This window comes from Neovison vison, chromosome 13 (genome assembly GCF_020171115.1).
Source record: "Neovison vison isolate M4711 chromosome 13, ASM_NN_V1, whole genome shotgun sequence".
In the NCBI taxonomy this organism is placed as follows: Eukaryota; Metazoa; Chordata; class Mammalia; order Carnivora; family Mustelidae; genus Neogale; species Neogale vison.
In genome coordinates this window covers 74,721,510-74,738,996 of record NC_058103.1, presented here as the reverse complement: position 1 = coordinate 74,738,996, position 17,487 = coordinate 74,721,510, and the positions used below count along the sequence as shown (strand labels likewise).

General features: G+C 38.7%; 1 protein-coding gene across 1 annotated transcript in view; it reads right to left on the bottom strand.

Annotated features, from left to right (window-relative positions):
- Window positions 1-17,487, bottom strand: part of WDR72 (WD repeat domain 72) — a 219,210-nt gene that overhangs the window by 181,800 nt on the left and 19,923 nt on the right. Inside the window, exon 2 of the mRNA XM_044231052.1 lies at window positions 3,187-3,351. Coding sequence (XP_044086987.1) covers window positions 3,187-3,339 — 153 coding nt within the window. The 5' untranslated portion in view covers window positions 3,340-3,351. The remainder of the gene's footprint in view (window positions 1-3,186; window positions 3,352-17,487) is intronic.

The following is a 17,487-nucleotide window of genomic DNA, read 5'->3' as shown; positions in this document are numbered from 1 at the left end:
AGAAATGCTTCTCTAAATATCTGTTGTTAGACTAAATTTCCAGTGCTACAAAGAAGTTTTGTGGTTAATTAGAACCATTTACCTTATTCTACCTTTTTTTCTGGGAAATCCAGATGGTTCCATCTCAGGAAACAACATACTATCTTTCCCCAACATTACATTTGAAATATATACCCCTATGAATTTAATACGTTTCCATATATTACAGGCTAAATTAAGAAAGAAGTCAGGGCTAATCAAGCAGATGTCTTCCCCTGGAGAAAATATGCTATGGACAAAATATCATAATGGTACTCCTTTGCTTTGCAAATGGAATCCTCATTCTACTACTAAATCCCCACATGCAGTTAAATAAACTGTGACAATTCATTATAATCTCTTCATTTTATCATATTTTGGAACTGCTGGAAGGAATAAAGAAAACGAAAAAATCCATAATCACACCTACTGATTGGCATGATGAGATCCAGATCTTTACCTCTATTCAATGGCTCTACCTCCATGTCTCATCCCCGCCCCCCACCACCACTACTTCAGGAACTTCCAATAGCACAAATGGGAGCATGCGACTTGATGAGCATTTACTATCTCCAGGTACTGGTGCAACCATGAACAGGGTTTAATGCCTATTTCACAGATGAAGAAACTGAGGCTCAAATAATATGTCATTTGCTCCATAGGAAAGTTGGTAAATATCAAAGTTAGAATTGACCAAGCTCTCCATTCTTTTCCTGTGCACAATATTACTCTTCTTGCTATTCTTCATCTTGTCATTGTTGTGTTTCCCTCTGAGTATTAAATAGGAAGAAAGACAGAACATAGCAATACTAAGGGAATATATCTGGGAGGTTATTCAGCTCAGCTTTTGCTATGCTTAAAGGTGTTAGAAATACCAGCAATCAATACCAGGAAAGACAAGTGAGGTAGTTCCTATCTTGAAACTTGGAGAAGCTCCTCACTGGTAGACCTCACTGAGAGGTCTTTGGGGTGTCAGAGCCTGAGCCTGGAAGCAGCGTGCATAACACTGGGCATTGATGAAAAGCTTATGCTCCACTCCCTTGCAGCCTGCAGTCCCACACCCCATGGACAGGGAAAAAATGAGATCGTGTTCCCAATCCCCTGATAAATACTTGGGTACTCTGAGATGTCCAGAACTTAAATCACCTCTTTTCCCTACCTAGTCTTTTCCCTAGTCACCTCTATTACTTCTACAGATCATGACACCATCATACCACCAGCCTCATCCATCACCCAAACCCCAAATCTGTAAGGTATCCTTAACTATTCCTGCCCCTCTACCCATACTCCAATCAGTTGCTCAGTTCTATACATACTTTCTTCTTAACATCTTTTCATTTTTCATCTCCTTTTCACCCCTTCTGTCAATGATTTGGTTCGTACTCAAAATCTTTCCTGACTAAACTAATGTAGAAGCTCCTACCATAGTCACCGGCCCTTATCTCTTCTCCCCCTCCCTTGGGTAAGCCCTTAACATTAATACCAAATGATAGTCTAATATACTAATATAAGATTATGTCATCTCCTTGCATAAATCATCTCAAAATCCCTTGATACTGTCACTGCTTTTAATTAGCATGTGGCATTAGCTCTTGCTAGTTAATTCTTTTGTTTTTTCATCTAAATCCCTCAGCACCTCAGGTACTCGGAATACCTTGTATGATCGCATCAGTGCATTGCATCAGCCTATGCCCTTCCTCTACTATGGTGCCGTCCTTGGGACAGCCAGCACCAAGTCTTCTCATCTGTGTTTGAATGCAGGTACCTAGCATTCTGCCTTAACTTATAATATTTGGTCAATAAATGCACGTTGAACAAATGCAAATAAACAGTAGGAACATATGTAAAAAGATACAGATGCTAGGATTCCAAATTTCTTTTTTTTTTTTTTTTTTAAAGATTTTATTTATTTATTTGAGAGAGAGAGAGACAGTGAGAGAGAGCATGAGCGAGGAGAAGGTCAGAGAGCGAAGCAGACTCCCCATGGAGCTGGGAGCCCGATGTGGGACTCGATCCCGGGACTCCAGGATCACGCCCTGAGCCGAAGGCAGTCGTCCAACCAACTGAGCCACCCAGGCATCCCCGGATTCCAAATTTCTTAAGCTTATTGCAACCTACATAGTATAAGACAACTACTCCAGCTGGGAAAACACGTATTTGAAACATTAAAAAGAGTAGCAAGACCACTTAAGCCATTTAGAAGCCTTAGTTTAAACTCTAAGAGATAATAAATGTGAGGGCCACTTTTCAAAGCTCAGCTTTTGCAATAATACCAGTGCCTTCTTTCAGGAATGTTCATAAACACTGAGCTAAGCCAGTCTGCTAGGCAGTTCTTGGCAGTCCTGTAGTGTAACTCTTCTGTGATGGGAGATGTTAATTAATTACACTATAAAATAGAATTACAATTAATTGTTAATTTAGGTTTTAAAGTGACAAACTTTAAAGGCTAAAAATAGTCTTTGATCTTTAAAAGGCTTCTTAATGAGGGCAGTATACTTTAAGTACATCATTAGTTTAAATGTTCAAATTGGGTCCAGAGGCTGCTAGCACTAAGCAAATATCTATTCCAATATGTTAAATGTTTATGACTTGGGACAGGGACAAGTAATTGCTAATCAATGGGCCAAATCCTAGGTGAGGTCAGGTTCTGAGATAGGAAGACGACAATAGTAAATTGGATTTAGAGCTTTTTGATGTGATCTTTAAAAATCACGTGCAAGCAGAGACCAAAAGAATAGCAAGAAGGCCAAACTGACAGAAACACCCAGATAATTAAGATATTACTCATTTAGCTAATAGCAGTTTTCAAGGGTGCCCTTTGTTTAGATTAATGAGCCATAATTTTTAGAATTATACTTACATGTCTGTAGTTCAGTTACTTAAACATATAATTCAGGTTGTAAAATGGTAAAACTCAGCATAGCTTAAAAGGTGATAACACTTAGTTGGTAGCTAAGATTAGCAATATTCATAATCTGATTTTTAAATATGATCTTGATCCATCATATAGTACTTCATTTTCTCCAGATCCAGAAGTAAAACCAATTTATTGCTTCAGTGAGTACCTTTTTAACAATCATGCAAAACTCCCACCATCATGGCAGGTAGAACCAAGTCGTGCTTATTTTGTGAGTGCTGTCTGCTTCGGTATGAATCATTTTCACTAACCTTTAGCTCAGGTGAGAGATTCCAGAGGCAGAGCTGACCTTCTTGACTTCCAGTCACAATGGTTTGCTGGTCATCAGTGATCATGATGGCAGTGATGCTGTGCGGAGGGGCCTTCTTCCCCCAGAGCGCTACTGCCTGCAAGGAGGACCTCATGCTGAGAGGATCCTGAACAAAGAAGAAAGTGGACATCATTCATAAATGTGGGGGGACTGATCATGTCACAGATAGATCTGCCAAGATCTAAACGCTGGGATGTATCCTCTCAGAGAAGGGGAAAAGGGTGCTTCCCTGCCAATTAGAGGAGAAGGCAGTCAGGAGACGTTGAAATTATCACACCCAGTGTTAATTCATCCAACGGCAATGACTTTTAGCCCAATTTGTAATTATTCATGCTGACAAAGGCAAGGGTAGGAACAGTATAACCACTGCACGCACAGCTGTGACTACGGGTGGTCCTGACTTGCTCCAAAGTCCAGCGAGGCCGCTCAAGAACAACAGAGCTAGCTACACACTATAATCTGAAGACGGCTCTGCATACTCTCTCCCCAAAAATGTCATCACCTCACCTGAGTAACAAATATGTAAACTTTGTGGTGAAGAAATAAATCTTTTCCATAAAAACCATATTTCCTAGTCTTCAAAGATCCATGTGTGACTCTCCTGCTATCTGCCATACTCTTGTTCCACCCATACTACCTTTTTTTTTTTTTTTAAAGATTTTATTTATTTGACAGAGAGATCACAAGTAGGCAGAAAGACAGGCAAAGAGAGAGGAAGAAGCAGGCTCCCTGCCGAGCAGAGAGCCCGATGCGGGGCTCAATCCCAGGACCCTGAGATCACGACCTGAGCCAAAGGTAGAGGCTCAACTCACTGAGCCACCCAAGCACCCCACCACCCAAACTACTTCTAGTAATAATTTTTATTTCACCTGTGTTTGTATTTGATCTCTTCCTGAACACAAATTTTCATGAAATTACTATCTTCATGTGTTAGTTACAAGGGTGAAGATGAATACACACCTGTCAAAAAATGCTTGCCTATGTCCCACCCACAATGATCTGAAACATACCTAGTGACATGTGGGTTACAGTCTGTGACACACTAAGTTAAATATTTCCCCCATTCTTTTCTGAAATAAAAATAATTCTGTGATGAATAATGCTTTAAGTCTTTAGAGTAGATTATTAAATTTCCTCTTATGACTTAATGGTATCTATTTAGTCTCATTAAAAATGTCAAAAGAAGGGTGCCTGGGTGGCTCAGTGGGTTAAAGCCTCTGCCTTTGGCTCAGGTCATGATCCCAGGGTCCTGGGATCCAGCCCCACATTAGGCTCTCTGCTCAGCAGGGAGCCTGCTTCCTCCTCTCTCTCTCTGCCCCAACGTGAGATCACTGTCTGTCAAATAAATAAATAAAATCTTTTAAAAAAAATGTCAAAAGATAAGAGAAGGGGTAAGATACCAAGCTTACTTCCCACATTTAGCTTACTTTCCACATTTGGCTTGAGAAAGTTAACAAAATGAAAAACTTCCGTCCTACAGGACTTCTGGTTCTGAAGCATGAGGAAGTGGTGATGCAAAATGGGGGCTTAAGTGGGTAGGAGAAGAATCCATGAAACAAGATGGGATAGGGAGGGAGACAAACCATAAGTGACTCTTAATCTCACGAAACAAACTGTGGGAGAGGGGGGAGGGGGGTTGGGAGAAGGGGGGTAGGGTTATGGACATTGGGGAGGGTATGTGCTTTTGGGTAAATTGGAAGGGGAGGTGAACCATGAGAGACTATGGACTCTGAAAAACAATCTGAGGGGTTTGAAGTGGCGGGGGGTGGGAGGTTGGGGTACCAGGTGGTGGGTATTATAGAGGGCACGGCTTGCGTGGAGCACTGGGTGTGGTGAAAAAATAATGAATACTATTTTTCTGAAAATAAATAAATTGGAGGAAAAAGAAAGGATAAACACCAAAATAAGTTATTAAATTTTATGGTACATATTATTTATAATGTTTGATTACACACACTTACACACACACACACACACACACGAGTATGCATTGACACCATTAGACCAAATTCGATGTAGGCAGAGCTTAATCCATAAACTGGATGCTTTCAAAATTTTATTTGTCATTCCACTGTTTGGTTTTCAGTACCAGTTCCTATGTTTCATTTCTTGGCTCAGTACAAAAGTGGTCCCCAGGTACCACGAAACCAAGATTTCTATGAGAAATATTTGGAGATTTGCACTTCAGACTATCAGGACCACACATATTAATCACATCAGTAAGCTAACCAAAGAATGGTGGTTTAAATAACTCGGACTTCTACTTAAACACAGAGAATCAATACTGTGTATGCACATTTATGCATGTGTGTGTGTGTGTGTGTATTTTAATTGTTGCTTCATGGCCATGCTTGTAAATAGGTCTAGGAAATTCCAAGCAATACGAATCTAAGAAAAATCTGAAATAGGAGCTGAGTCAGTTTACATGTTAATCCCCACTTACGGACACGAAGCCTTCCTTACTCAATGAAATGGAATCTAGAATAACTCCAACACTATTCAGAAAGATAAGGAAGCCCATTTCCCAATCTCCCAAGAAAAATGTGCCAAATCTCAACCATAAAACAGGTTTGGAATAAAAAATATTGTTCTATATTTTTATATATTGCCAGAATCCCTACATGCAGAAATACAAGCAAATAATTGTTCTCAGGTCAATGATACCAGTGGGAGACCTCTCAAAAACACTACATGCCTATTAGAATATTTTCTAATATTTCAAATACTGAAATATCTAGAATTTCAAATTTTGAAAAAAATCATACTAAGTCTTAAGAATGTAAAACGATTAGAATTCATACACTAGCTGTTGGAAATGCACAATGGAAAATAGTTTTGCAGTTTTTTCATAAAGTGAAAACATGTGCTCAGTACATTACCCAGTCAATCCACTCCTAGATCTCACCCAAGAGAAAAGAAAGCAAATATTTATACAAAGATTTCTACATGTAAGGTTTTATTTATAATAAAATATATAATATTTTATTTACAATAAAATATATAATATATAATAAAATAAAATAAATTATTTATTTACTATAAATAAAATATTTATAACATTTACAATAGCTAAAAACTAGAAAAAAAAAACTCATGTCCATCCCATGAAGTGAATGGATATATTGTGGTATAGCCACACATTTGGATACAATTCAGCTATAAAAAGGAATAAACTCTTAATTTGCACAATACAGATGAAACTGAAAACAATTATACTGAATGAAAACAGTAGCTAAAAGGAATAAATATAGTACGACTCCATTTGTATAAAATTCTAGGAAATTCAAATTACTTTAGGACAACAGGAAGCAGGATAGTAATTGCCTGTGGACAGGAGAAAGGGACAGGGATCACAGAGATTGCAAAGGAGAATAAAGAAACTTCTGAGGATGGTAGACATGTTCATTATTTTGACTGCTGTGATTGTCTCACAAATGAACACATACGTTAAAACACATACAACAGTACACCTTCAATACATACATGTAGACATATAAATACACTGCATGTCTATTATACTTTAATAAAGATTTTTTAAAAGACATTTGGAAGATACTTTCACAACCAAGATTGAATATGGTCTTCATAGAAACAACTCCAGTGGCAATTAAGCTTGCAATAAGAAATTACAAATCAGCATGGTACTGCCATAAAAACAGACACACAGACCAGTGGAACAGAGTAGAGAGGCCAGATATGGACCCTCAACTCTATGGTCAAATAATCTTCGACAAAGCAGGAAAAAATATACAGTTGAAAAAAGACAGTCTCTTCAATAAATGGTGCTGGGAAAATTGGACAGTTATGTGTAGAAGAATGAAACTCGACCATTCTCTTACACCGTACACAAAGATAACTCAAAATGGATAAAGACCTCAACATGAGATAGGAATCCATCAGAATCCTGGAGGAGAACATAGGCAGTAATCTCTTCAATATCAGCCACAGCAACTTCTTTCAAGATATGTCTCCAAAGGCAAAGGAAACAAAAGCGAAAATGAACCTTTGGGACTTAATCAAGATCAAAAGCTTCTGCACAGCAAAGGAAACAATCAACAAAACAAAGAGGCAACCCATGGAATGGGAGAAGATATTTGCAAATGACAGTACAGACAAAACGTTGATATCCAGGATCTATAAAGATCTTCTCAAACTCAACACACACAAAACAGATAATCATGTCAAAAAATGGGCTGAAGACATGAACAGACACTTCTCCAATGAAGATGTACAAATGGCTATCAGACACATGAAAAAATGTTCATCATCACTAGCCATCAGGGCCCCAAAGATACAGATGTAGTGAAAAGAAGGGCCATCTGTAGCCCAATGTTTATAGCAGCAATGGCCACGGTCGCCAAACTGTGGAAAGAACCAAGATGCCCTTCAACGGACGAATGGATGAGGAAGATGTGGTCCATATATACTATGGAGTATTATGCCTCCATCAGAAAGGATGAATACCCAACTTTTGTAGCAACATGTATGGGACTGGAAGAGATTATGCTGAGTGAAATAAGTCAAGCAGAGAGAGTCAATTATCATATGGTGTCACTTATTTGTGGAGCATAACAAATAACATGGAGGACATGGGGAGATAGAGAGGAGAGGGAGTTGAGGGAAATTGGAAGGGGAGGTGAACCATGAGAGACTATGGACTCTGAAAAACAATCTGAGGGGTTTGAAGGGGCTGGGGGGTGGAGTGGGAGGTTGGGGGAGTCAGGTCGTGGGTATTATGGAGGGCACGTATTGCATGGAGCACTGGGTGTGGTACATAAACAATGAATTCTGTTATGCTGAAAAGAAATAAATAAAAAAAATTAAAAAAAGAAATTACAAATCATTCAAGAAGATAACAAACGTTAGTAAACAGAACAATCAGTTCTGCCAGAACTAATAAATAACAGTATAAAACTTACTGTGAAAGAAGAACAAATATTCTAAGTTGCGATAAACTATGAAAGAGGGGCACCTGGGTGTCTTAGTCGGTTAAGCGTCTGACTTCGGCTCAAGTCATGATCCCAGGCCCTGGAATCAAGTTTCATGTCAGGCTCTCTGCTCAGCAGGGAGCCTACTTCTCCCTCTCCCTCTGCCTGCCACTCCCACTGTTTGTGCTCTCTCTCTCTCATTCTGTCAAATAAATAAATAAAATCTTAAAAAAAAAAACTATTAAAGAGACAGAAGAAGAAACCTGAAATCTTAGGAGACAGGAAAGTCTATAGAAATATAAACAGGTAGAATTTTAAAAGAAACAAGGATCCAACAGCACATTAAAAAGATTATCCACCATGATCAGGTGGGATTCATCCCTGGGCTACAAGGATGGTTCAACATTCGCAAATCAATCAATGTGATACAACAAATTAATATGAGAAGAGAGAAGAACCACATGGTCCTCTCAATTGATGCAGAAAAAGCATTTGACAAAATCCAGCATCCGTTCCTGATTAAAACGCTTCAAAGTATAGGGATAGAGGGAACATTCCTGAACCTCATCAAATCTATCTATGAAAGACCCACAGCAAATATCATCCTCAATGGGAAAAATCTTGCAGCCTTCCCATTGAGATCAGGAACAAGACAAGGATGCCCACTTTCACCACTCTTGTTCAACATAGTATTAGAAGTCCTAGCAACAGCAATCAGACAAAAGAGAGAAATTTTGGATTTCCAATTGGAAATTGGATTACCAATTGGAAATTGGATTACCAATCCAAATTGGTAATGAAGAAGTCAAACTCTCTCTCTTCGCAGATGACATGATTCTTTATATGGAAAACCCAAAAGACTCCACCCCCAAACTATTAGAACTCATACAGCAATTCAGCAACGTGGCAGGATACAAAGTCAATGTGCAGAAATCAGTGGCTTTCTTATACACTAACAATGAAAATACAGAAAGGGAAATTAGAGAATTGATTCCATTTACTAGAGCACCAAGAACCATAAGATACCTGGGAATAAACCTAACCAAAGAGGTAAAGGATCTGTACTTGAGGAACTACAGAACACTCATGAAAGAAATTGAAGAAGACACAAATAGATGGAAGACCATTCCATGCTCTTGGATCGGAAGAATAAACATTGTTAAAATGTCTATACTGCCTAGAGCAATCTATACTTTTAATGCCATTCCGATCAAAATTCCACCGGCATTCTTCAAAGAGCTGGAGCAAATAATCCTAAAATTTGTATGGAATCAGAAGAGACCCTGAATCGCTAAGGAAATGTTGAAAAACAAAAATAAAGCTGGCGGCATCACCTTACCTGATTTCAAGCTTTATTACAAAGCTGTGATCACCAAGACAGCATGGTACTGGCATAAAAACAGACACACAGACCAGTGGAACAGAGTAGAGAGCCCAGATATGGACCCTCAACTCTATGGTCAAATAATCTTTGACAAAACAGGAAAAAATATACAGTGGAAAAAAGACAGTCTCTTCAGTAAATGGTGCTGGGAAAACTGGACAGCTATATGTAGAAGAATGAAACTCGACCATTCTCTTACACCGTACACAAAGATCAACTCAAAATGGATAAAAGACCTCAACGTGAGACAGGAATCCATCAGAATCTTAGAGGAGAACATAGGCAGTAATCTCTTTGATATCAGCCACAGCAACTTCTTTCAAGATATGTCTCCAAAGGCAAAGGAAACAAAAGCGAAAATAAACTTCTGGGACTTCATCAAAATCAAAAGCTTCTGCACAGCAAAGGAAACAGTCAAAAAAACAAAGAGGCAACCCACGGAATGGGAGAAGATATTTGCAAATGACAGTACAGACAAAACGTTGATATCCAGGATCTATAATGAACTCCTCAAACTCAACCCACACGAAACAGACAAACACATCAAAAAATGGGCAGAAGATATGAACAGACACTTCTCCAATCAAGAAATACAAATGGCTATCAGACACATGAAAAAATGCTCATCATCATTAGCCCTCAGGGAGATTCAAATTAAAAACCACATTGAGATATCACCTTACACCAGTTAGAATGGCCAAAATTAACAAAACAGGAAACAACATGTGTTGGAGAGGATGTGGAGAAAGGGGAACCCTCTTACACTGTTGGTGGGAATGCAAGTTGGTGCAGCCTCTTTGGAGAACAGTGTGGAGATTCCTCAAGAAATTAAAAATAGAGCTTCCCTATGACCCTGCCATTGCACTCCTGGGTATTTACCCCAAAGACACAGATGTCGTGAAAAGAAGGGCCATCTGTACCCCAATGTTTATAGCAGCAATGGCCATGGTCGCCAAACTATGGAAAGAACCATGATGCCCTTCAACGGATGAATGGATAAGGAAGATGTGGTCCATATTCACTATGGAGTATTATGCCTCCATCAGAAAGGATGAATACCCAACTTTTGTAGCAACATGTATGGGACTGGAAGAGATTATGCTGAGTGAAATAAGTCAAGCAGAGAGAGTCAATTATCATATGGTTTCACTTATTTGTGGAGCATAACAAATAGCATGGAGGACAAGGGGCGTTAGAGAGGAGTAGGGAATTTGGGTAAATTGGAAGGGGAGGTGAACCATGAGAGACTATGGACTCTGAAAAACAATCTGAGGGGTTTGAAGTGGCGGGGGGGTGGGAGATTGGGGTACCAGGTGGTGGGTATTATAGAGGGCACGGCTTGCATGGAGCACTGGGTGTGGTGAAAAAATAATGAGTAATGTTTTTCTGAAAATAAATAAATTGGAAAAAAAAGAAATTAAAAAAAATAAAAGAAACAAGTACTACTTCTAAAATAAAATATAATCATTGGAATATAACAAATGTCAAGAGAATAGATCAAAAGAGACCCAAGTGAAGAGAGAATCAATGGACTTAATAGATAATTCTCAAGAAATTACACAGAATTAGGGGGCACCTGGGTGCCTCAGTGGGTTAAGTTTCTGCCTTCAGCTCAGGTCATGGTCTCAGGGTCCTGGGATCTCAGGGTCCTCACATTGGGTTCTCTGCTCAGCAGGGAGCTTGCTTCCCCTTTACTCTCTGCCTGCCTCTCTGCCTACTTGTGATCTCTCTCTCTCTGTCAAATAAATAAATAAAACCTTAAAAAAAGAAATTACACAGAATTAAAAAGGTAAGGAGTGATTAAGAAATATATGCTGAGTGAAAAAATCAGAGTTAAGACCAATGAGACATATTAAGAGCTAGAGATGATAGAATGAGAACACCCAACATTTATCTAATACAAGCTCCCAAAAAGGTAGAGCCCTTTCCCTTCCTGGTTAGTTCAGTCCTAAAACCATTAGGCAGAGAAAATATGACTGCAGTGTCAGAGCTCAGTAATGTGAGGAGGGCATCTGTAGAGGAGAACACGTGGAGCTGGAGCCCAGAGAGGATGAGTAAGATGCCCAAATGTGGACATCCCCGTGGGAGATGCACAGCCCAAGCAGAGAGAAAAGGGACAACCTGTGCAAGGCTGTCACATACTGGGTGTTGGAGCCTGAGCAAGAAGGAAGGTGTTCACACCATGAGGAGGATAATGGAAGTGGCCCGGTGTGGCAAATCAGAAACCAGTGCAAGGTGAGAAGTGTGTTTGTATGCAAGGGAGAGCCAGTGTGGAGGGCTAGAGCCCAAGCAGGGTGACGATGGAGTTTAGGTTGGATAATGAGGTACTGGCATAGGGGAGTCAGAGGATGGACCAGGTAAGGTGAACATACATTTACAGGGATGCCTTGGAATAGAGTGTGGGAGCCCAGGAAGGATAAGGAAGGCATGCCTGCTGCGGGACGTTCAGCATGTCCTGGTGGTATGAGGAGGGGTACTACCGGAAAGTGTAACCAAGCACAGGGAATACAGTGGCTGAGCAGAGTATTCACATCTAAGGTCAGTAGACAGCTCTATGAGGGATGAGGAAGCCATATAAGGATCAGAAGGACATCCAAACAGAGGGTAGGGTAGCAGCATTGATAGAAAATTGGTTCCATTCAGAGTAATTGATTAAATAATTACTATGTGAATAGGATAACAGGAACCAGGTTTCTTACTATCAAAAAAGAGAGTTGGAAATATAGAAAGGAAGAAAATTAGAACCATCCCTGTTGTGTCGCAACGGAATCAGGTATTGGTATGAACACACACATACACACACCCTGTACACACTTCTCATCTCTGTTCCCTGATGGCTTAGGGGCACCAACACTCCCATAGCAACAAGCTCACTTAGCATCTTCTAAATACTATTCTTTACTGAAAGGAACCAGTCTTTCTTGGGAAACTGGTTGATGTCAGGCTGGAGCAGGGAAAATACAAGATGATATTAGTACTTGTTATTGTTAAGAGCAAGGAAGTACTCAGAGTGAGGGGACATAGCAAAAGGACACAGAAGCCAGCTTAAATGGGTTCCCACTGGCCAAATTGTGGACAACAGGAGCATCAAAGTGCATCATGCTACAAATAGACTGAAACTCATTGAATAAAATGGGAAACCATGGGTTCATAATGATAATTACTAATTACAAAGGAGATAAAAGAGCAACTTCACATAGGAAGAGCCTGGCAAGTAATGGAAGTGATGGGGGAGATCAGATTCACGCGCCACCCAATAGGATGTCGTAAGAAGAACATGTGTTCCTGCAAAAGATGTGTGACTTGAATCCAATCATGATGAACAGAGCCTGAAAGACCCTATGAAATAACTGACCTGTAGTTTTCCAAAAAGGGCAGGTAAGGTCAGGAAAGTCAAAGACTAAGGAATGCTCCAACTAAAAGGCTCTAAAGACATGACCACTAAATGCAAGATATGGGTCTCACCTAGATTCCCTTACTACAGTAGACATTACTGGGATCTGGGACTGAATAGTAGTTATATATCATGCTAATTTCCTTATTCTGAAGGGTTCATTGTGCTTGTGTAGGAGAATATCTTTGTTCTAAGGAGTACAAACTAAATTCTTAGAAGATGGAGTGACAGAATGGCAATTTACCACTAGGAAGTATTCACAAAAATAATTCTGTGTACGATACCTACTGTTTATCCCTAAGTTTGAAATATTGTTTAAAGTATATATTAAAAATTAATGGGTCTGCCATTTCCCAGTATATTTCAAAGATAGGAAAACTTAGATTTAAGAATCCAATGTATTAAGAAGGATTAAAATAGACATAAAGGGACACCAAAGCAAATCCTAGAGAAATTGCCAAAGCATGAAAGAGATAAAACAAAACAACCTGAAAAAGGAAAAGCAAGTGTGCTTGCTCGAAGCAGATCTCTCCACAGCAAAATTATGGCCAAAACTTACTGGAATATTACCTGTAAAGTGGTGAAGGTGAATGTCAACCTAACTTTTTATACTTATCTATCACTCAAAGTGAGGGCAATATTTTTCCAACAAATAAGGCCTGAGAGAATACAGCATTCACAGCCCTTGCTGAAAGAATTACAAAAAGGATATACTTTAGGAAAATATATATTAAATCAAAAAGAACAGAGTAAAATGGAATTCAGAGGCAATGATGAGCAACGACACCGGTAAATATACAAGCAAATCAAAACGAGCACTACATGAAAAGTAATAATATTAATAATGATGAAGATGATTAATTGGGGAATCAAAGAGATAAACTAAAATTCTAGAAAAGAACATTAAAGAAGAGGAAATGGATCATTCTAATATTCTTGTACATGTGGGGAGTGAGCAGAAATACTTTAAATTTTCCTAAGGTAAGAATTCATGACAAGATATTAAAAAAAAAATCATACGTAACTTCTAACCAGTAGAGTGGTAAAAGGAAATAAAGAGACCAATGGAAGAAGAAAAAAAATTAAAGCAAAGAAACACAGAAAATAGAAAATGCAAAAATAAATGGTAAATTCACATTTAAACATAACAGAATTTACAATAAGTAGATGAGTTAAACTTAGTAGCTAAAAACCAAGGATTTTCAATGATAATATAACCTAGTATATCTTATTTATAAAAAAATTTGTGAAGTATTTACACAGTAAGATTGAGAATAAAAGCACAGACAAGGCTTTACCAGGCAAATAGTAATGAAAGAAAACTGGTATCATAGTGGACAAATAGTCTTTAAGGTAAAAGTATTATTGGGGGTGGGGCACCTGGGTGGCTCAGTGGGTTAAAGCCTCTGCCTTCGGCTCAGGTCATGATCTCAGGGTCCTGGGATGGAGCCCCGCACGGGGCTCTCTACTCAGCAGGGAGCCTGCGTCCCTTCTTCTCTCTCTGCCTGCCTCTCCGCCTACTTGTGATCTCTGTCAAATAAATAAAATCTTAAAAAAAAAAAAAAGTATTACATTCACTATGTAATGATTAAACAAATTATTCACTAGAATGGGATAATAGTCTCTACTCTCCAGGTACCCAATAGCAGAGTCTCAAAATACATAAAACACAATCTTGCCAAACTACAAAGAAAAATCAGATAGATTTACTATCAAAGAGGAAGATGTCATATATCACAATCAGTAATAAACAGATCAAGCAGACAAAAAAAAAAGAGAAAGGGTATAAAATACTTGAATTTGCATTTGTAATATCATGGACATATATAGATTCCTGTACCCAGATATTAAATAAAAGCATATTTTATTAAATCGTGCACATGACATTTACAAAACTCCTCATGTCAGACCATGAAACATGTCAACAAATCCCAAATGATTAATATTATATAGGCAACATTACCTGACCAAAATGAATACAAATCTGAACCTTCCCTCCTCAACACATACACATACAGACAAATGTTTCAAATGCTCCCTTTCTAAATATTTGGGAACTAAATTATATTATATATGTTCATATATATTTCCATATGTATGCTCATATATGTATGCATATATGTTCACATATATATATGTTCCATACATTTATATCCATATATATTCTAAATGTACATTGGGCTACCAAGAAAACATAATACAAATTAAATATTATTATTTTTTAAGATTTTATTTATTTGACAGAGAGAGATCACAAGTAGGCAGAGAGGCAGGCAGGGCGGGGGGTGCAAGCAGGCTCACCACTGAGTGAGACCCGATGCAGGGCTCCATCCCAGGACCCTGAGATCATGACCTGAGCCGAAGGCAGAGGCTTTAATCCACTGAGTCACCCAGGTGCCCCAATACAAATTAAATATTATTAAGACCCAAACACAGGGAAAACTTTGTATAGTAAATCTTTCCAGATATATGTTTTAGATTCGAAGTGAAATTATAGCCTTAAATGCATATATTAGTATGAAAAATTAATGAGCTAAACATCCAAATTAAATTTTTATATAAAAGATCAAGGTAAATACAAAGAAAGCAAGACAGACAATACCATACATTAATATAATAATATATTTTTTAAGATTTTATTTATTTATTTGACAGAGATTACAAGTAGGCAGAGAGGCAGGCAGAGAGAGAGAAGAGGACGCAGGCTTCCCGCTGAGCAGAGAGCCCGATGCAGGGCTAGATCCCAGGACCCTGGGATCATGACCTGAGCCGAAGGCAGAGGCTTAACCCACTGAGCCACCCAGGTGCCCCTATAATAATATTTTTTAAAAGGAAATAATGTACAAAAGCAAAACACAGTTCTATGCAAGGAGAAATAATATGAATAAATCTATGGCACATTTGATAAAGAAGAAATTAAAAACACCAAAAAAATATATATATATAAAGTAAAGAGAAAATGATTGTAGTAAAATTAATATTTTAAATGAAAGTATAACTATATACTAAAAATTTAGAAAGATTAAGTCAAATAATTTTTATAGAAATATAGATCACTGGAACTAAATGGACATGAAACAGAAAACACAAATAAATCCATGACCTTAGAAATGGCAGGGGAGGGGTTAAATTACACACACACACACACACACACACACACGCTTACCGATTTTAGCAAAAACTTTATATTAGAGTGTAATCTTCGGGAATTAGGAGGCATATTCATACATATAGAAACACAGAGGGTACATCGTCTAAGCTCTCTAAATTCTCCTGAGTAAAATGACAGCTCCTGGGTGGCTCAGTGGGTTAAGCCGCTGCCTTCGGCTCGGGTCACGATCTCAGGGTCCTGGGATCGAGTCCCGCATCGGGCTCTCTGCTCAGCGGGGAGCCTGCTTCCCTCTCTCTCTCTCTGCCTGCCTCTCCATCTACTTGTGATTTCTCTCTGTCAAATAAATAAATAAAATCTTAAAAAAAAAAAAATGACAGCTCACCTAACAGCTCACTTGTGTTCACTTCAGCAGATTAGAGAATGAGTGAGCAAGAAGCAAAGAAAGTGGGAGCATAATGATTCCCAGCTTAAAAAAAAAAAAAAGAAAAAAAGGCACAGAAAAAAAGATAAATCACAGCAAAGATAAAGAAGACCAAAACCCCCACAAAACCTGTTATTCAAGCTGCAAAATCTTAGGCCCAAATCTCCATCACTCCCAGGACAGTTATTACACATCATGGCAATGACTGGCTGAATAAAAAGATGATGAGATGGCCAATATACTCTGCTTAAGAAGGCAGAAGAGCAGGGTGCCTGGATGGTGCATGGTCATGGTCTCAGGGTCGTGACATTGAGCCCCAGGTCGGGCTCTTCGCTCAGCATGGAGGCTGCATGAGACTCTCTCTCCCTCTATCCCCCCCACCAAGACTCTCTCTCAGATAAATAAATCTTTTTTAAAAAGGCATAAAAGCAGGAAAGAGTAGTTTTAATAATTTGAAGACAAAGGGTTAAATAAGAAGTTTCACCTATCAGGGAAATTCACTGTCCAGCTCATTCCCCTGAACAGGAGGTAAATGTGATACACATGACAATCACAAAGCTAGTAGTGAGAAGAACCGCATGGGTGTGTTTTAACATTCTGTTCCTAAGAAACACTACTCCTAACTCTGTGTTAGTATTTGCGGCATGGCTTCTAGTATTACAACAAAAATCACCCTCTGAAAATCATTTGCCCTTTGGCCTCACTCTTAGCTTACTACCATGTGCTTCCGAGAACTAAGAAGTGGTAGAAGAGGGAGTCCTCAGGGTCACACTGTTCCAAAGGAAACTGGGCATTTTGTGTCCACAGACAATGTGTGCTAAGCTCTTGTCTATAGGACTCTCTTGTCACCTTTTCAATCTCACTTGCAAAACTGGAGTCAAGGAAATCTGTCTTGACTGCTAAGCAGAACTGTAGCAGAAACAAATTTGGGTAATATTAGCCAGGGAATTAATACATTTGTAATGATTAACCATCATTATGCTGACAATAAATAATTTGTGGG